This window comes from Thermobia domestica, chromosome 1 (genome assembly GCF_964235325.1).
Source record: "Thermobia domestica chromosome 1, izTheDome1.hap1.1, whole genome shotgun sequence".
NCBI lineage: Eukaryota > Metazoa > Arthropoda > Insecta > Zygentoma > Lepismatidae > Thermobia > Thermobia domestica.
In genome coordinates this window covers 292,385,668-292,408,303 of record NC_137454.1, presented here as the reverse complement: position 1 = coordinate 292,408,303, position 22,636 = coordinate 292,385,668, and the positions used below count along the sequence as shown (strand labels likewise).

The following is a 22,636-nucleotide window of genomic DNA, read 5'->3' as shown; positions in this document are numbered from 1 at the left end:
CCATGGAATATGCTGTTATAGTATACGATCGACAAACAGTAAAAAAAAACTAGCAGAAAATCGCATTAATATAGGAAGAAGTGAAAAGTAAAAAGAAGGAAAATGTGTAGTCAATTTGGCAACAGCGCTGTCTCAGATGTAGAAAAAAGGGAGAGAGAACCAATGTTGCCAAGTGACCCCTGAAATTCCTGCCACCCTGCAGACAGGAGTGCATTACCCACCAGGGGTGCTCGCCATAATGTCAGAGAAGCCAGCGGGGTCTACACAATGGATAGAGCTTCTTTTCGCTAACTTGCACTAAGCATGAGAATGCATTACGATCTTTTTCGTTTCTTTTACTTCTTTTCCCTTATCTTCTTTTGCTCTATTTCTCCGACATTTTTGTTTCCTTTTTTATTTACCATTTCGTCTTTACTCCTCCTATCTTATTCTACTCAGTCGAAAACTTAGTTACTGAGCCTTGTCAAGCCGATTTTATCTACTAGTGAGAAAGAAGGAAGGAAAAATAGCAATAGTACTGAAAAAGAAAATAAAAAGAAAGAGTTGAACTGGCGGAAAACAAGCTCAAAACTGAAACAAAAATTATCATGATCACTATCTTACACTTTTTCATATTATTCTATATATTTGGTTAACTCTTACAGAATACCGTAAATGCAATTTCTTTATTATCAGCGTATAGTGCAATCTCTTTCACGGATTTTCTTTTAAGATTCCGCGTAAACTGTAGCGTCTTCAGTTGATGAAAGCTTTTGCCTAGCCAGGTTATTCATTAGCAGCTCCCCAATTGCCTTAATCAGGAACAATGTTGGAGCCATACTGAAAATTGTATGCATTTAAGTACAGTTTAAAAAGAGACCATACGAGATAATCATTCCTTATGCAGAAACAACTTATTAACTACTTTAGCTTTATTTCTGTGCCTTGTTCACCCCAATTGTGAGGCAATTGATAAGTTAATTGAAGACACACAGTGGTTGAAACTATAGTGACCGCAACAACTTGTAAAATTTGCGCTCTACGCCAATCATAGAACTGCTTTGCCTCACATGTGATGCATCGGAAGAATTCGGTACGATTCGTGGAGCTGCCTTCCGAACGCACACTTAAGAAAACATGAAACAACAGAAGCAGACCAACAATATTGCCAAACTTGACATGGCGAACAATGGCGAACAAGTTACAACAAAACAGTACCTAAAGAACTATAACACGAGCAGTAACAATTATTCAAATTAAACGGTAACAATACGGGGTCTAATAATAACGAAACTTAGCGGCAATCCGACAACACTGTACCTTCGGGAGATGTTCTCCGTAACAGCACGAGAGACGAGACTGGCTAAATTTCATGGATGGAGGTTGATGACCGGAACATACCCTTGCATTCTGTCAGGTGGCAAAATTGGTAAATCAAGCTTCATGACTCGTTGCGATCACTATAATGCTGTTAACATTATTCGTTATTCGAATAATTTTTCGTCCGTTATTCGAATATGCGAATATTCGTTTTCAATAGTTGAAAAATTATTCGTTATCCGAATAATTATTCGAATAACGAGTTTTCCGAATATCCGAAGAATCCATTATTTGAATTTTAACAACACTTGTTGAGAGCCCTTAGCAGCCATTGGCCTATATAACTTCGCTGCTGACAAGTGATGTAAATACATATCCCCATACAATCGATCAATATGGGGGAGAAATATGAACCCTTCAAGAGAAGATTTCTTTCTTTTTTTTCTTTTTATGTCTGTGAGTATACTTGCACTTAAATATCCATAATTTGTTTTCTCTAGCAGAAAGGGTCGTCCTGGGCTCCCTGAATCCATTTCTGGTACATTTCAGGAGCAAAGTTCGGTGAACGGACAGACAAATACAAATACATGCGGTGCTGAAAAATTTAGTGGCGCAATTAATATTTCAACAATATTCACTTAACTATCATCATACATCTTTATTTGAAACAAAACTCAAGCTTGGTTTTACAATAGGTGGCTGTTTTTATTTTTTCATCATGTTTCCGTCATATTAAATAGTTTCCAATCGAACAAAAGACACTTCTGATGCATATATATATATATATATATATATATATATATATATATATATATATATATAGTGTGTGTGTGTGTGTGTGTATGTGTATGACACCATATTCTAGTGGTTAGAGCGTTGTACTCATGTCTGCGTGGTCCCAGGTTCGATTTCCGGACTTTCGGCGTCCACCAAGTGTCGTGAGGCAAACTGGGGAGTCATGTGAAAACAAGACCTGACGGTCTGCTAAATATAGAAAGCTTCTGATGTGCCTGTTACTAGAAACAGGGCGCCGCAGCCGCTAGGCTGGACGTACTTCAACTGGTCGCTAGAGGATGACGCTGGAGCAGGCTTAGGCTCACAAAATGAGGCTGTTACGCTAAATGGTTTGTTATATATATTAAATGTAACGTTTCTTTAATAGTGACATGCCAACACAAGTTTCTCTCACAACTCGTTGTGATTGGCTGTGAAAGTCAGATGATAATATCTTGATAGGACACGGCGAGAGGCATCTGACATAGTATGATCCATTTTGTAATATATCTCACTAGAATTCTAAAACTTCCTAGTCCTCCTATTGTATCTAAATGCGCAAGCCTTTCGACGTTTTGTGATATGTAATAATAATATTTGATTTATTTATGTGTGTATTCATATAGTTCTAACAGGAAAAAAATTCACTGGAACTAGAGTTAATGTTTTTGCTTAGTAAATATGGAGTTAAAGAAAACAGTTTTAGTAATGAATGATTATAAAGTACGCTAGCATTCTCACATCAATAATTGTCACTTTCTAAGCTACTTAGATAAAAAAAAATAAAATAAAATAAAAATGAATGTCTCCATCTTTAGAAGCAATTTGCACTTAACAATAGCCCTGCCATGTCAAAATATTCTCGTAGCATTTTTAAGAGGATTAAAAAAATCGGAGGTCACACCTCTTGTTATTCATTTGTTAATACTTTTTTTTTTTATTATGTAAATATCCTTGGCAATAAAGTAAAAAGCATGAAAAAGTGGCAGTTTGCTGAAGAATCATTTTGACGTATATCCATCACCTTATTTATTCATTACGTTATTTGTTGTCGAAAGAACAGTATTTGACTTGACTTTTTCTTAACATTATTACTTTCGTTTCTGTTAACTTTACAGTAATAGCCCTATATTGTTCACGTGCGCGCGCAGTTGTCTCTTGTCCACGTATTTCCGTCAATAGTTGACAATAAATAGAACCCATAGACCAATATTATCATGCATTTGGAAAAACAAATATATATAAAAACTGAGTTTTCTTTCTCACACATTAAATAGCAATATTGTGATCGATTCAATAAATAAAAGACATCTAGAACAATGGATGTAGTACATAGTAGGTGTAAGCTTTATATGATATGTCAAAACAAATGTATTTTCTAAAGATAATCTATACCGAACACTAAAAGAAAAATCCGATTTTGTCACATGTCCTTCGTCCTAATTAGTTACCTTAATAGGAGCTACAATAAACAAATGTATATCGATTTCATTTGGTATTAATATTATTAACTGATAGTTTATATATACTACATGACAAGAAAATAATAGGTAACAGCCTATTTACATTTGTTGCTCTTTTTGTATACTTTCAGATGAAAATCGAGACATGAATGGCCACCCGGAAGACGAAATAAAGAGGCAGCGAACACAATATAACGGAGACCAATTGTATTCCAATGTAAGTTAATCATTTATGTTTTAAAAAATTTCAGAATGAATATATTTTTGTTTTTTTGCTGTAAATTCAATTATTTCTATGAGGAAATTTTGATTATAGAATTTGACTTAAAACAAAATTTGAAATCATTATATCTACGAAAGAGAGAGCTATTTTTGTAAGTTATTTCTACTAAACGCTACATTTTGTTTTACAAGTGATCAATTGCCATTTTAAATAAATAAAATAGCATTGCTTACTGTGCTAGGTTATTATTATTATTATTATTATTATTATTATTATTATTATTATTATTATTATTATTATTATTATTATTATTGTAATGTGCGAAAGACTTTTGTAACTTCGTAAAACATTATGTTTAACTTTGCAAAAATGTAAAACCAAACAAATCGGCTTGTATTTTAGCATGTGAACATGAAACTTCTTGATAAAACAAGTGCAAAACTGAAGTAAATATTTCTAAATAAAAATTACAAATGACAGAAATAGTCCCATTTCAGCAAATATAATGAAATATTTTAAAGTTTCAGCTTAATCCATGAAATACAACATAAAAATACGGACACTTTCTATTTTACTGAAACTGATGAAATCATTTAATTGAAAGAAAACTACCTACTGCGGTATATCTATACGTATAAGATTAACGATAAAATTAAAACTCTACTGTTGTAAAAGTAGTACCCTGAAAGTTAAAACTGGGTAGACTTTATCATTTTAGTAAATTTAAATTTTTATTTGCTTCATTACCTGCTAGGTTTTAAGTATGTTCAGCAGTGGAACATTCATGGGAGCTAAGGGCCTCAGTTCTCTATCTGTGATTGGGTTTACAAGAAGAGACTTTCGCCCGGGCTTGGAAATAACATACTTTCAGTTTCATTGAGAGGCATCTCTTTTTTCCCATTTACAATTCCCGTGAACTCATTCTAAAAGCCGCTGCTTTTCTTTCACAGAAACGACAGTCTGTTTTGAGATCTCTTACGTATCTTTAATACGAAATATACAAAATTCTCGCTATTTTTCTTATTGAACTTGTAACCTGTGCATTGGTAAGCAAATAGTAACTAATCTATATTTCGAGTCCAAAACAAAAATACGGATATTTTGCCATCTTTTTAAAAGGTATGATACGGTTACGAACAAAAGTCTTAAAATACAAACTGTTTGTACAAAATATGGACGTCTGGCAACCTTCTGTATATACCGACACCCTTTACTCCATGAACGATGAGGACAAGATTTGTTTTCCATTTTACCCTTATTCCAAAGTAGCTCAAGAGTTCACGTAGCCTGTGTAAATGAGTACCTGGAAAAACTTAATGGCTAAAGACGGTTGTATCTGGCTATATGACTTTCAGTACGGGCCGCAGTCCAGAAATTTTGGAACCGTATATCCACTTCGCTATTGGACTACCATTACCTGTCCCGAATGGGGGCACCCTTTGCTTTTATTTTATATTTATTTACAATATATTGATATATTGTCTGTTGTATGTGATTCTTAATTTAGTGTGTTGATTCATCATAATATAGTCCTTTGCTTAAAAAAAAGGAAGTCTCTCCTTAATTAGCAGAACTATCCATAATTAAGATCCATAAATAAATAGGTGATATGAATGTATTGTATCTTTATTTTCTAGTTATGGTCTACGAAGTGGAACATCAAAGAGGAACATAAATTGCTCTCCGACCTCGGAAACTCTGCCGTCACCGCCCCCAATGGTGGTTCTCCGTACTCAGTGCAGAGTTTCGTATCGGACGCCCAAGGCGGATTTTCGACGGTTACCACGACGGGATCAACTTCAGACCTCTATGATACCATTAGCACCATGACGCAGTCCCAAAGTACGCCTGTTTATACCCCGCCAATCGGAACATCTCTCGGTATGTAAAACTACTAACTTTTAAATATATACTCTGTGGCTAAAATGTTAACATGCACAAAGAAAGAAACCGACAACTAAGGTGATGGACTTCTATTTTCTCCTAACTAGAATTTACTTCTGCTTCTCAGGAATGAATTATGCACAAGTACTAGCAGTACTTACTAGACATGCAAGCTTTTTAAAATGTATGTGAATGTGTGTTTGTGTGACTGGTGGTAGTTGGTGTGTGTAAGCGAATTTTCATACTGAATCAATTGATTCTACCTATCTCTTATATATTTCTCTAGCTTCAACGTAAAGCTGATTATAGAGAAAGTATTCCGTTACTAATTCCTTATTTTGACCTGATAAAACTATCTGATTTTATTAGTTACAAAACAAGTAAAAATTTTGACAACATTTGTTGTTTGGACCGGAGTAAAATAAGATTTTGAAGGATTTAATGTAACTGAAAATATAAACTTAACCAAACTAAATGCCACGGGCCTTATGCAGAGTGATTCTGACGCGTGATTAGTGCTATACTAAAGAATTCAACTAACATATGTTCCCTGCAGTAGTTAGACCTTTATTATGACGCTAATCATATGTCAAAACGACTCTGCATAAGGCCCCATGAGTCTTTCGGAGTCTTAACGTGAAAAATGGTTTGAACTGCACGATACATAGCTAACATATTATATTAGCTTTTATCAGAGATGTATGCATAAAATTTATTTCGGATGGGGGTCGAAATCCAATATGAGGATAAATTATATTAAAATTTGTAAAATTACCCCCAAAATTGACCGAATTTACAAAAAAAAATTAGATTTAGGAGGGAGTATGGATTTACATAGGGATCTGCCCCTATGTACGTCGCTGGTTCCTATTGCTATAATTTCGTAACGAGAATTTGATATTTTTAAAATTCAAGTAGCTTTCCGTTATCTGACGATGTCAGATCAATATTGTGCCTACACCTGAATCGAACTAGGAACTCTATACATCAGAGGTAATATACTTAACTATGTCGTTCGAACGTTACCCCTAATACCCCTCTATCCCGATTTTCCTGGTGACTATATATGTTTGTTCCTCTTCCGTTATCAATAAATGTCTGTAAAGCACTTGTACTAACATTCTGTATGGTTGGATGAATGGCAATGTAAGTTAATTGTTGTGTATGCGTGAGTATGAATGAGATTGTTCTGAAACTACGCACATTTATAAGAAAGAAATGCTTACTGGTGTTGGGTGCCAAGTGGTCCACGACAAAGCATGACCTATTCATAAATATTGCTTCCGACATTATTAAGCACTCTGCCTGTGGCGTCAGGGCGCGGTAATCTATCCTCTTTTCTATAGGTGGCTTTTCAATATGGGAATTCCATTTCAAAGATTAGAAGTTCTAAGAGGAGAAATTGCATTGATATAAAGTTCATTGATTCAGCTAGTTTGTATTTATTTTGTACATATATCATATATGCTTTTTGTTAATCTGACCTTTCAGATCCGTAAACATAAGTGTGTAGTATTTAGATAAAAGAGTAAACCTCATTATTATTAAAAACTAAACTTGTAAAATAGAATTTATATATATATATTATGTTTTTAAAAATGTATTGATCTCCGCAGATAATAAAGTATCTGTAGCTGTATTTGTGTCATCAGAAATTTTTAGGTAGTAACAAAACATACAAATCTAGAATAATCTGATAAAGAATAATGTGTATTTTCAGTTTGTATAGAAGAAATGTTTATTAAGAAGAAGAGAATACGTATTTCATATTTTCAAAGAATATTAAAATTATATAAAGATGGACAATAAAACTAAATAAAAGTAACTACGAATATTTCATACCTTTTTTCATGTTTATTTTCTAGAAAAAGTAACCAATACGAATTTCACTCTGATGATTTTGTTCCTCAAACTTCGAACTATATATTTGACATATTTGAAGGAAAGTAAAATTATGCAATTGAAGATTACAAATGTATATATTTGATTTCCTGAGAGTTTGAGTTAATGAAAAAGAAAAATATTCTCTTAAACGGTCTTTGGTGTTTATTTTTTGCTTAATGTTTTCTATGTCCACAGATTGTGATGTTATGAGTTATCAGCTTCTTTGAATGAAGTTACTATCAACTAGAAAATATTACTTTATATAGAAAAAGAAACCAGCGAAAATTAATTTAGAATTTTATTTAAGATCTGTTCATTATAAACTAAACGCGTCATTTTCTAATCTCAGTCGGATGAAAATACAAGTTTTAGGAATGATCAAAGAATGGATCTTGACCAATAATTAGTTTTTGAATCAGGGGCCACAAAAATTTTAAAGTCCCTTAAATCGAGTTCTCGTATTTCCTATGGAATAAACACATCATACTAAGTTAAGTGATAGTTTGGTTTGGCTACACTATGTGTAGTTCTCCAGATATAAGGCCTATTAAAAGTTTTGATAGAAATATATTGGATCTTTTGATCCAAAAAATAAAAAGTATTTCTACAACTATGCATAGCTTATATAGTATTACATATTGTTGTTATTTAAAGGAAGCATTCTTTCTTTTAAGTTATGTGTCGATATACACTAATTAAATGTTAGTATTAATCAATGTTTTATGCTCTGCAGAATTTGTTTAAAATCTCGTTTATTATTAAGCAATGAAAAACGACCTTTTGTTTGTCAAAAGTTATCTACAGATAATTGAAACCTAATTATGCATTTTAAAAGCAGAATATGACAAATATAGATAACTTTATCAGGAATTTAGTATTCTGTTTATTTTGAATGTTCTCAGATATATATATATACTATTGTATTGTATACACAACTTACTAGTTAATAAACTGAATCAATGAACTTTTAAAATTATGCAATAAAAAGTAATATAGTAAAGTTCAATCAAGACATGGCAGCTGGAAAATTTGAAAAAGAAAGGTCTAATTTGAACATGGTTGTATTCGACAGGAAGTGGTACGTTGACACCACTGGCACCAATCAGTATGCAGGAAATGAAGCCCATTCTTGGCTCGCCAAATGTTCTGGAGTCCTCTATGTCACCTTATCAGCAAGGTAATTTGAGTATGTATGTGTGTATATGGGTACAGTTGGAATATTTGAATGCGTGTGTATGTATGTTTTCATTTAGATAATGAAGAAAAAGCAATATACTTTGATATCATATTCTTATGTTTCTTGACGATAATAAGGATCAGAACAGTATTTTGTCTTTATACATAGGCAGGAAAATGTTGTATTCGCGAATGATGAATTTTGACATGTAACTTAATCTACTACTTATTTTCAATATCAACCAAAACTAAGGTATGAAGGTATGTAAAGTTAAACTATACAATTTATAATAATTATGTTTACATGTCACTTTTGGAAGTAAGAAAGAAATTATCATCTAAACATACACATATTTAATAAAAATATATGAAGATTATTAAAATTACACTACGCATAACGTCAAGCAGTGTTATTTTGTAAAATTAGTCATTAAACTATTCATAGACTTATTTCTCTTCTAATTATAGTGCATTATGTTTTTATGCACTAATTACAAATCGTAATTCCTAAGAAACTCCAAAGAGACATGTGAAAGTAATTCCTAAGAAAGAAGCATATTCTAAAGTACTAAGCAGTTTTATTATTATTATTAATAATCTTAGATCAACAAGTACTTAAAATAAATTAGTTTAAAATGTGTTCCAGCACCTCTTTCTCATATATATACTCGTATAAGGCTCAAACCTAAAACTCTGTACATTTTTTTTTGAGTACTATGCAATTTTCTCTTAAAAAGTTCAAAGCAAATATGACTTACACTCATTATCTGTCAGATAGTAGTTACGTCAATCTTGACTTGAAAGAGAGGAAATTGAAAGTAAAAAATAAATAACAAGAACAAGTAAAAAAGTAAAGAAAAATTGCAAGAACTATATAATTCTTAATATCCGAAGCACTCAAAATTTTTGTTAATTTGTTCTCTCATTTTTTTTTGAATAAGCCAAAGGAACAACTCTCTTCAACAGTGTTCCATCTACGATCTCTCCTTATAGCACTAATTAAATTCTGAAGTGCTTTAAAAAGTTCTTTTAGAAAAAGCAATTAATGCCTATGACTCAGCATATAAACATTTTCTTTCTTTTCTTTTTTTTTACGTCCGACTTAAATTATGTACCAGAAAACTCTGAAGTAGTCTTAACACCTTTTCTTACTTAAAAGAAAAGAAGAATTTAAATGAAGGAATTGAATTCTGTAACTGGGTCTGCAAAATAATTCTGTATATACCTTTAAAGACTTACTTTAAATAAATTAAAACAGTTTTAAACAGTAAAAATACTACTTATAATAAGGATGCATAGAGTATATCAAGTAAAAATACAAGCAACTGTTTTCTTTTCTTTTCCTTCAGTTTTTTAGAAGAAAAATTGTATAACAAATATATTCAATTTTATTTTCTGCTATTAAATTTACGATTTAAGTAACTAATAGGTATGAAACAGTAAGGTTATGGATCACCTTTATTACTAACCTATGTGTATTAATTATTCACAAACAGATTGTATGACCATAATGGAGAGGGTACTTACTGGTGTTTGTTATTGATTAACTGAGTTCATGACCTCATCAAAAACTATGGAAATGCCACTATTATTTGAATCTCTTGCAACTACATATGATTAAAAAAACACGAACATTTTCATATTGTTCACCATTGTAGATACTACAGAACATTATGGTTTGTACTTAAGCATTACTGACATTTAATGTATGACACAAAAACACACAAAATATATGCGAACGGTACAAAGTTTCAAATATATAATTGGGATCGGATTGGTAAACTTTATGAAGTGACTTTGGTTTACTGGCTGGTGACAATTCTCTTATTTTCAAAGACTGTGGTAAAAGAAGCTTGCACGGTGATTGGAATTAAATCGAATGGCACCTTACTTGATCTCTTCTGCATGTTTCTTTGTGGGTTTTCTGGAATAAGCATCTTGTTTCTCATGCTCTGAGCTATCGCATGCAAGAAAACAGGCTTAAGAGGATTTAATTTGCATGGTGGTGAAGGGATTGCATATACCAACACTATTTAAAAAATAGTCATGATTTACCTTAGGAAAATCTTTAATATTTATAAACATAAAACGAAATTTATGTTTCCTAATTATATAAATTAAGTATATTACTAACGTAGAAAAATAACAAAATTTGAATTTCTCATATCTACCAAACCAAAGACTTTGTAAGAAGTAACATTTAAAAGCAGAAAAAAGAAGTCACTAAATTTTGTGATTATCATTTAGGAACAATGTTATTTTGAATGCAAACAAAAGTCAATATAAATAATACATTTATGAAGCGATTTTCAACTAAAACATCTTCAAGAAAGAAGTACATATTCTAAATTCAGCGAGTTTCCGAAATATCTGATTCATAAAATGTCAACTACCACATTTTTTCGGTTTCAGTGAGTTCATACGAGGGATAATTTGGAAATTTTTCAATATTGAATTAGGAAGTATTGTATTATCCAAAGTTTGAGAATCTTATCTTTCAAGTTCCAGAGGGGTGCTCAACAGTTGCTTCATAATTGCCATTTGAAAAGTTGACTAATGTTCTCAACCCATTCGAATGTATACTAGACTATCAGTGTAAAATAGACAAGAGATGGGAGCACTCTAACCTAAATTTATCCCTGTACATGGGCACCCATTGTTTAAGATAAAAAGTACAAAATTTGTTCGAACAAATTGTGCTTTATTATAAACACAACTTGTATAAAGTTCATTTTAGTTTTATATTATAGAATGTAGTAGTTGACAAGTATGCTTATAATTTCCTTACAAATTCTAAGTATTCGTAAAAGTTTAGTAAATAAACATACCAGTGCTAGTTTCACGGAGCACGATAATTTATGTTTTAATTCGGCAAACTCTTAAAATTTGCAGTTTTTTTAAAGTGATCAGGTTTATATAACAATGCATGCATTTTAAAATTTGGTCTACTAGTTTGTAGCATATTTGAGATATTTTTATTTAGTTTGTTCTTATGGATTACAAGTGTGTGCTATTTAGATTTGAAAAAAAAAACTTTCATAACTCTATGGAAAGATAAGATAATAAACTTATTTATTTATAATAATAATAATTACTTATAGTATTATAAGAGATTGCTGTGACTTTACCACTGTAAGGTATCATTAAACGAGTTTCCCTACAAGTATATATTCTACGTATAGATTCACACAAATTTAGAATGTACCTTATTATTCTCTCCATAGAAGTTGAAAACATAAAGTGAAAAAACCGAAAATTAACTATGACGAACTGTTATTTTAGAGCACTTCTATGGGAAATAACTGTGTTGAAGAATGTTTTAGAAAAGAAATATTGATTGATTAAACTCTCTAAAATACTGAGAATGTGTATTTTACTTTATCAATCATCTGTGACTTAAATGTGAACAAACATGTTCTGCACAAAGAAGTCCTTTCTAAAGAAATTCGATCAATTTGCCATTTAAGAGTTTCATTAGTATGTTTTATACTACTAATTAGTAATAATTTTTAAAAGCTGGTGGTATAACTTAATTGAACAGACTCCAAATTGCATTTATTTAAAAAGAAATATATTAATGACTTACACGTTAACGTAGCTACTACTATAGAAGTGCTGTAAGTAATGTTAAAAACGGTAACAATCATTGTCGCACCAAATAATCATATCGAACTTAAATGTCCATGAACTTCGGAGTTTTTGTCCAAAAAAATACAAATTTCAATTAATCTCCAGGAAAGATATATATATAAGAGAATTGTGTCAATGTAAAAAATTACTGTGCTTCTTTTTCTACTTGTTAAATTGGATATTGTCTATTATTCCAATTGTGATTTTCTGAGAATGTAAATAAAATATTATGACTAGCTACCTAATATCAAGAACGTCCACCTTTGGCTTCAAGGTTAGTAGCAATGTTGTTTGGCCTGAAAGTAAGAGGCCTTGTTAGAAGGCTGCAGACATGGGGCACTACATCTGGACACACAAGTCACCAATTTTTGTAAATCCCACAGAGAAGATGAGCTCTGATCCGACGTTCAATGGCATCCCCAAGGTGTTTAATTGGATTAACACTGCAGTAGTCGCGCGCTCTACTATTGTAGAACAGGTGTTTTATTTTTAGAATCCTGAGCAATTGGCAACACGCTCGACCTTAAGCGGTTATGTACCTTTCTCCGAAAAGCTTCTGTACATTCGAGTCAATTTTCACCGCCTGTTCTTGCACCTGCTCAGATTTGTTCCATGGTTTCATAAGTGTTCTACTATTGTAGATCGTGCGACTACTGCCTTACAAGTTTGTTTCGTGTTAGTGATTTATTTCGTTTTACATTTTCACGTTATTTTTGTGGAATACGTGTTTCTAATATATGAAATGTCAGCGCATGACAGAGAACAAGTGCATCTTTAGTTAGAAGAGGCATAAAATGACTGTGAAAGTGCATTTGGCATTGAAGACATGTAGGAGCTCGAGGAAGATTTTGATGAAGAAAAAGTTGAGGGCAGTGATGCCGAAGATGTACGAGGCAATATATCGGAAGAAGAAGAAAAAGAAAACAAACCAGTACAAGCCAGTGTTGAAGTCCTGGATCTTGCTGCACCACCTTCTTTCGACATACGTGCGTTTTATATCGGTAGAGAAGAAAGTAGGACCTTCTCGCTGGTATGTAGATCCCATAATGCGAAGAAACTCGCGAACTCGCAATTTGAATATAATACCAGCCTTTCATAGGCTTGGCCCAAAAGGCATCTTTTTTTTAATGCCTAATTGATGATGAATTGATAAAAAAACGTAGCTGGTGTTAATGATTTTAATATATTTACAGCAAATAAAAATAATGAGAATGTCAGACGAAAGAATTTCCTCCATGATCTAGGTTTTGATCTAGGTTGATAAAACCAGCAATATGTCAACGTTTAGCTGTGGAATCCTTGCCAATCGAGCTTCGACGCAGAGGAAGACTTCTGTTTGGCTTCAGTGAAGGTGTTCCATTACCAGAAGACGGAGATTGTGAGTTTGGAAAATGTTTCCTTTATGGCCATTCTCGCAACAAGTCAACAAGTAATATCTTTTGGAAAATGTCAGAGATGGGTGTGCCCAGACCAGCAGAAAAGCATGTGTGACGATTACTTGGAGTAGGCAGTCGTTCAAAAAGAGTACATCAAATCATTCTACCTGTACGATGTATAATAGATAAAGATTTGTGCTGTTATATGAACACTTGTTCGATTTCAGTTCAACATTGTTATATATTAAATACGATATACCAAATGTTTATTTCTGTCAATGTTCTTGTATTAATCAATTAAAATAATTTTAAAATATTTTAAAACGTGTATAATACTATAACTAACATACCCAAGACCGAATATCGCTAAAAATCGTATCGCTATAGAAAAATACTGATGTTCTACAATGGTAGAACGCGCGACCACTCACGTAAAGGCGGAGGGCGCGACCAACGCAGTGTTAATATTGAGCGAGTTTCGAGACCATTGCAGCAATTGAAATTCACCATTGTGCTTCTCAAACTACTCTAGAACAACGTTAGCCTTGTGACAGGGAACGTTGGTCTGCTGAAAGATATTATTGCCAGCTAAAAAGATGGCCGATATGAATGTGCACATGATCAACAATGACCTGTCGATAGCTAGGAACCGTCACGGTGCCCTTCACATGCACTACTGGGCACATAGATGGCTATGTGAATTTTTATCAAACCATAAGAGCTACCGTTGATCTATCGCCATTACTGTGCATGTCTCGAGCTGCTGTTTCCATGGTAGACGACGGATTCTGATCCAGACATATATGTGATGAAGGCAGTATCGTGATTAATCGAACCATGAAACGTTGGACCATTGCAGGTTGTCCAAGACGATGGGCATCTGCCCATTCCAGTCGTAATCGACGTTGCCGTAGTTAACAATATTACACGTATGAAACGTCGGCTGTGGAGGCTCATATCTAACAGTGTACGGTGAACTGTGTCCTCAGATATACTGTGAAATTCTTCTGTTGATTGTGCCACAATTTGCGCCCAATCCTGTTGTACCAACCTAGACAGTCTAAGACGTCTGGCATTTTTAATTAGATGTGGGAGCCCTACATCTTGTCGTTTGGTACTGGTTTCACCGTCCTTTTTCCGTCTATGGAAGACACTAACCACGGCAGCTCGTAAACATCCGACAAGTTGCGTTGTTTCCAAGATGCTCGTTCGAAGCTCTCTGACAATCACAATTTCTCTCTCTCCTCTGAAACTCTATAATATATTGACAGTCTTCCCATTTTCACGTATAAACATCACACTGACTGGCCAAATGAGATTCTTGTCATAATCTGGCGTGCCGTTCTGTTGTGCCCCGTGACTTTTACATCAATTCAACAACTTTGTTAAAACAGTAATGGATAATTTAGCTTTTTCTTGATCGTTAGTGTTTGTCTTATGGTAGGTTCAAATATCATTTTTCATATACTTCATAAGGCTTGTATTTCGAAAAAAGAAACTGATTTCTTTTTCTTCGCACAGTTGTTTGCTTGTATGAGTGAAATCGGTTCTGAAATATTGGAAATTGTGCTGTTTAACTTATTACAAAAAAAAAAAAAAAATGTTTGAATGTTCTGTCCTAAGGAATGTTCTAACCTTCATCTCGCTTAGTGGGGCTACTAAACTAGCAGAGCAAACAAAGTAAGGGTAGCCAGTTTCTTTATTTTGTTAGCCAAAAGGGTGTAATAACTACATTTCTAGTAGAATGTTGTGTGTCGTTCATAAGATTCAAAGGAAAATGCTGTGAGAGTTTGAAACGAAATCACTTAAAATAAGTAATACTAGAAGCAGCTGGCGATAGAAAAGTTTGGAGGATGAACTTTTAAAAATATATATAAAAAAAAATTGTACTAATGAAGGTTAAACGATGAATCTAAACGTAGAATCTGGTCACGTCAAGATGAGATATAGAATCGTTTGTTTTTCCTTTACACAAAAGATTATTAAGTTTCTGGAATCGCTTATGTAGCGTCGGTTCATGAATATTTTACTGTAAGCGAATTTTTCTTATATGACTTTCTCCCTTCAATGTTCACTACTATTAGTAGATCAATTTCTTTCAACATTTCTGTTTGAATTCTCATCAAAAAAGCTTATAGTTTATAGCTCTAGCTTTATATTAATCAATGATTTTCAAGTTTCTTTTCTCTTATTCTTTTAATGGAATGAATTATCTCCTGAAATTTGTTCCACATTTTTCGTTTTCACTCTGTGTAGGCTATGCCCAGGCTTGTAATCATAATCTGAAAAATAGTAAAGGTGTTAGGTTATTTATTCATTCATTCTTACGATGTTAAGGATTCTACTTTCACTGATTTTCCGCGTAAGCTGCTACTACCAGGTAGCATATTAAAAATTAAGTAGTTTTGAACAATAAATGAAAAAGAATATATTGAAATGTTATACCTTACATGGAATGATAAAGTCACAGTCATCTCTATCTTGCACGTGAATGTAACTATAATTTGTTAACATATACGTGTTTTTTTATATTAAGAAATGTGTTTGCTTTCTGCTCTCTTTTCTTAAAAAAAATTCTTCTATTACTTTATTTTGTTTGATTTTTTTTTGTTTGTTGTGTGGTAGTTCTTTTGTTTACATATGCTTTATTTGCACGCCAACAGAAAGCAGCACATATAGTGGTCTTAGCACTTCGCCTATGATGAGCACTCCGCCCGGCGGTGGGGGAGGGGTTACGGGGGGTCATGTATCCCCGACAGTACCCCTCTCTCTTCCTGCCGATCCCGCTCCTAGTGGGTCCCCGTTGAAGAGTGAAACGCCTGCTTCAAGTAGTACGTTAACAGTCTTACAGCCAGTTTCACCAGTCAACTCAACTTACAATACTCTTCCTAGTTTCGGACAATATACAGGCAAGTGATATTTTTCGAAAGAAATCTAAACAAAAAAAGTAAGAAAGAAAGGATAACCATTCTAGCAAATTTGAACATCGTTGCTTATCAACAGAAAACACCGTAACTATTTAATATATTTGTCTAATTACAATCAGCGTAACATTCCGAAAAGCAAAATCGATTATTTTGTTTGAAATGGTATTTATTTGAAACAAGACATTGACAAATTAGGATCGGACTTACACTTTAGATTCTTTATGAATCAGTGTTGGTATTCACTTTATAAATTAGTACTGGCATTATAAGTAAGTTTAGATAGTACGTTGACCATATTTTGATCACTAATTATTTAAATTTTGATGGCAAAGCTGATACGTAAAAACATATATCTTTTTTCAAGATTTTTTTTTTCATTTTTAAAAATATCAACATCTAATTTCTATATTTGTTACTAATTATATGTTTGAATTCGAAATCAGAAACTCTAACCATACACATTTCAGTTTACATTTCTGGAGGCTGTGACTTATTGTTAACGGAGATTTTTTTTTTTTACAACTGGCCTGTTTGTTTTGCATATAAGAAAAAGTACAAATTGGAGCTCGGGCTTTTAGCTAAACAAAAACAACAGAAGACGAAATAATAATAATTTACATAAAATTTAAATACATGATTTGTGGACTCAAAGTATGGACAACGTTTTATTGCAGCTTATTGGGTCTTTTACTCTCCTTGGGCTCTTAAAAAGTATAATAAATCCGATCCTAGTTATCACACGTACCATACCCATTTATTCATTTTTCTAATATTGGTGAAAACCGAAGGGATGAAATATATTATTCGACCCTGTTATCAATTTTCATATTCTTCGACTTGTTTACTATGATATCCGAATGACTTTAAAAACTGTAGAGGTAATATAAATGGGAAGGAAAGAAAGATATGATAAATATAACTTTGTGAAATAATCGTTGTTTTACACATACATACTGAAATAATGAGGTATTTGATTTGGGCTAAATACATTTTTGAACGGTTCTTGATACACTTTTTAAAAAAAGGAAACTTTTTAGTAACAAACCTGTTTATAGAAAACTTTACTTTGTAATAAAATTAAGATATTGGGTTACTAATATATTTAAATGTTTAGAAACTACCATCTTACTAATTGTAATTGCTTATTGAGTTGCTAATTGAGCAGTATGAATGGTTTTCTCTTATGGTATATTTTCAAAACTCTTCGATGAATCGTGTTAACTAATGCGCGGATTCAATCTTAGGGGGTATTATATACAGGGTGTTTCAAAACAACACCGACAACGTTTGGGAGGTGATTCCTGACACCAAGATAAGACGAAAACATGAGTAAACCAGCCTGGGTAAAGAAATGCTTCCTTTGGGAGTTATAGGCTGCAGAAAACATGAAAAAATGAACTTTAAAGGTCCATAGCTCCAAAACTATGGAACCTACCGTAGTCGGGTCAAGACTTCACTTAGGAACTAATATGTGCAGTATCCAAAAATACATCTTTCAGAATAATAAAGTATTCTTGCAACAATTTTTATAGAGGCAGTTTAGCTAGGAGCATATATGAAGTACTCACCAACTACCTCTATAAAAAATGTTGCGGAAGTACTGTAGGATTCTGAAACATGGATATTTGGATAGGGCACATACTAATTCCTAAGTGAAGTCTTGACCCAACTACAGTAGGTCACATAGTATTGAAACTATGAACCTTTCAATTTTTTTTCATGTTTTAGACATCCTATAACTCCGAAAGGAAACAGTTGTGCACCCAGGTTTGTCTATACTTTTTGTATTATCTTGGTGTCAAAAATCACCTCCCTAACGTTGTCGACGTTGTTTTGAAAAACCCTGTATATACTCATGGGTACAATAATAAAATGACTAGAGAAATTGTCTCTTTCTGAATAGTACGATACTTTTATTTAAGACTCTTCACTACGTTTCCTACCATCTTTTTGTGACCAATTCAGTAACAACAAATAATAAGTGGACACAAATCGCTGAATTTTGTTTTACAGTGCAGAAATTTTTGAGTGATAGAAAATTGCGAAACTCTATTTACAAGCTATATTCAAAGACCTAGAAATAGTTGTTAGTTTATTAGATAGCATTTTGTGGATACGTGTAAGTGTTTGGCTAATTTTCCAAAATTTTGATGTGTTTGCTATCCAATATTTTCTTTCTTTTTTAAAAAAAAATGGTGGTGAACGTAAAAAAATAATCTTAATTATATATTGCAAAGAGACATCTTCAACGTTATGTCTCAAGCTTTATTCTAAGTTCAAAGCAAATCTTTTTTGTATTTTCCCATTGAAAGACTTAAACAGAAGGCCATTTTCGTTGTCAAAATAAAAAAAAAAATCCCTGATGAAGAAAAATCGCATATGAAGGGCTTGCTTCTGGTGCTGGGTGTCCCTGGTTCGATCCCGGCCCAAATGAATTTGTGGTGGACAAAATCATGTGAGTGGGTTTTCTCGGGATTCTCCTGTTTCCTCTCACATTGCCATTCCATAAATTATTTCATAAGCATCCGTTTCCTTTAGTTTAAATGGCATAAACTTGGCACGTAAAAGTGAAAGATTTAATTTCATTCAAAGATATCACATTAAACAAAAGAGAGATTGTACTCTTAAGGTGTAAAAGTAGATGCCAAAATACACGAAATAATATTGAAGAAAAGGAAACATTTATTATCTCATTTTCCATGTCGGTTGCCCTATGTAAAGATGTAAAACTGTTTATTTTTCTTTCTCCAAATATGAAAAGCTAAACGACAAAATGGAGAGAAGAAGGGAAAATTTTTCTCTCCAAGAGATAAAATTTTATTCCGAGGCTTTCAAGTTTTATCCACTTCCCTGGAAGAAGAAAACCTGAAACACTTCTTTCAACGTGATAGAAGGACAATTCCTTTACTCAAATGAGTAGAAACAAATCAAAGTAGTCTTCGAATCGATATATGGTATTTTTTGTTTTAAATATTGATTTTTTTTTAAAAAAAAAGGAAAAGTATCTTGAGAAGAAAATATAACTTATTTTTCCAAGAGATGGGAGCGACCAACATAGAATGGTGCTACAGCAGTGTATCGTAGCTATAACTCACAATATGGCAACGTTCCCAACAATAAATGTCTGGAGATGACCAACGAGTTACATAATTTCGAAGTAGAAAAGCAAAACATTTGTTTTCTCTGTATTGTATAGAATACAACCAAACGATTTACTAACATAGGCATAGAGAATTTGAAAGGTACTGGTCCTTGCTTTCTGTTTTCAAGTTACTATAGTGTTTCCTTTACATCTGGTTTTACTTCCTTTATACGCTTGAAGATGTTTTTTTTTTTCATCTTCCAAATGAATTCGAAAGAAGAATTAGAACTAAAAAAACCGTGCCTTTTTTTTTCTTCCCAGTTTATGCTGATAAAACCGAAACTATATAATGTAATAACATCCAATACAACAAGTTACTAAACCACTATAGCAAGTTGTCTTTCTTGAAATCACAATTGGCTTACAGGGATAAATTGATGAAACTACAGCCGCACTCTAGTTACTTTCTACTAAATACTACATTAAATCACACAACTCGGAAAGATCAGTGGATGATAACGCGAATGAGGAATTCTTTGATACAAATGGCAAAGCAAAATGTATTTTATATTACTTATAATTAAGTTTGTACTTTGTCGGTAAATATATGTGTAATACTCGTTACTTCTGACAAATGTAAATCGCAAAGTTCATTTTCTAATTAAAGATCACACTTGTGAATGCTATAATTCGTCCTCCTTACTACAGTTATTGCTTGTGTATGCCTTGATGGTCTTCAGTAATTACATACAAATGTTTGGATTGCACAATTAGTTTTTAAAAAGCAAGAGCTTTCTGCTCTCACTCACATAAAAGAGAACTTGGATGTGTGAATAAATAAAGTGTCAGTACAAAGGATACATTCGTTTGATACAACTTTCCCTAGAATAGGACTAGTAGGCTCATTATTATTATTATTTCCTAAAATTATGACTGTACTCTCAATTGAAGCATCGACCTTCGAACATGAATTCCTAATCATAATGTACTTCTTTCCCCCTTGTTTTCGACTACAATATCATATGAAGAGCAGGACCAAATCTTGTATGAGAGGTTCTTAGCCATATTGTTTAGCGTTCCTATATTCGATATGACAAGCTTAGGTTCAACCTCGAGTGCAAGTACTGATTCATATTAACATATACGTATATTCACAATTTATATGTAGCTTTAGTACTAAAAATCCTACATCGTTTGTATTGTTAACAACTCTTATTAAGTTACCGTAAATAAATTATTCTTTTCTGGTTTTCATTCTCATTATTGTATAGACTTAATAAAATCTTTCAATATTTGAAGAATTAAGGAAGCTAAAATTAGAAAATACCATGAAAGTGTGACATGGCTAACTACTTGCCAATAACGTCTCCTGTTTCTGTGTATGACATATTTTATTTTTTTTTTTAAATACGATATCGTCAAAAATTTATATTGAATAAGAACACCCTTGAAAGAATAGCTTTTCTGGGAATTTAAAATTATATGTAATTCATGAACTGTTAGATAATATAGTTTTTTTAAAATTATTTTCATCACTTATCAGTTACTAATCAGAAATTCAAAATCCAACAGTAAGTATCTTAAAGTATAAAATTATAATATCTACTATTATCATATGATGTTGTTGTAAACTTGAATATTTAAATTTATTTGGAAATCTACTTGCAAGTGATAATCAATGATTTCCTTGTTTCTTTTAGTCGGTGGTGGCACTGTACCAAGCGCTGTGGTTCCAGGTGCTGATTATTCATACAGTTCTCCGTACTCACAATACACATCATACGGAACATACAGCTATGGCGCAGGCGGGTTGCTTAGTAAGTAAACAGTGAGTATACAGTATGTTTGTTTTGTTCAGTACGAGTTTTTGTTTTTTATTTTATTATTTGGTTCAGTCTAACATTGAGTTTTGTTTTCTATAATGTTTATTTTGTGTTTAATACAGATAATTACGTTTAATATTTCATTTATTTACAATGATTATATCAATACATCATATGATCACAATCTTCTGTAAATAAACACAATGAAGTTACGAAAGCAGATAATTAAGTAGATACTGATCTGCAAATAAACATGGAATTAATGTTTGATTTTGGATAACTTATATCGCAAGCGCTTTTGTTCAGATTCTGTTCCATCATTATACATAATCTAACTACTAATTTTTTGGTATCATTTAACCACAATTCATTTTGTGAAAAAATCGTCTACAACTGAAATCAAGAAATTTAAATTAATATATTTGTTTGCATAGATAAATTTTTAAAAATTGTAACTTTAAACATTAAATTTTTTTCAGACGTGAATGTCAAAAACACAAAAGAGAAAATGCTTTATAGTTTATTAGATATAATATAACAATAAAAATTATTTAAAGTCGTATCATATTGAAATAAATAAACGAAAGAAGTAATATTATTTTCTATGACTATCGGTCAATATAGTATCCCCATGCATCGTATAAGGGTATTTTAGACATCCGTTGTAACTCATTCTGGATACAAGTTGGAAACTTAGCTATCTCGGAAGAATAGAATCACTTCTCAGTTTGTCTTTTTTCCGAAACTTAAAAGTATCATGGATTTCTTTTTAAAAAAATAGATCACTCTACCATGGTATAAAATAAAGAGTCATGTTCGAAAAACTTATCATTTATCTTTTTTCAAATGTCTAGACCTTGTTTCTAGACAGAAAGATACTTCAAAAGATCTTTTGTAGCTTCTATATCAAAAGATTCTACCTACAGATGATAATGTGAAGCTTTTCATAGAAATATGCTTTTCGAAAAATAATTACACATAATTCTGTTAATCACAATTTAGTCTATCTGAAACAAAAAGAAGAAGTTTTTAACATACTTCAAAAATTTCACTTCTTACTGTAAAATATGAAAATTGAACTTTAGTAAAATACAT

At 32.3% G+C, this 22,636-nt stretch overlaps 1 protein-coding gene across 16 annotated transcripts in view; it reads left to right on the top strand.

The window, feature by feature from the left end:
• The window catches only part of sv (paired box protein shaven), a 390,766-nt gene that overhangs the window by 363,623 nt on the left and 4,507 nt on the right, over positions 1-22,636 (top strand). For 11 of the 16 annotated variants that reach the window (XM_081726726.1, XM_081726727.1, XM_081726737.1 and 8 more), the window contains 5 exons: positions 3,668-3,753; positions 5,397-5,640; positions 8,600-8,704; positions 16,373-16,618; positions 21,419-21,535. In XM_081726726.1, coding sequence (XP_081582852.1) covers positions 3,668-3,753; positions 5,397-5,640; positions 8,600-8,704; positions 16,373-16,618; positions 21,419-21,535 — 798 coding nt within the window. Of the gene's footprint in view, positions 1-3,667; positions 3,754-5,396; positions 5,641-8,599; positions 8,705-16,372; positions 16,619-21,418; positions 21,547-22,636 lie in introns of all 16 variants that reach the window. The other 5 variants (XM_081726750.1, XM_081726762.1, XM_081726733.1 and 2 more) reach the window with 5 other exon arrangements.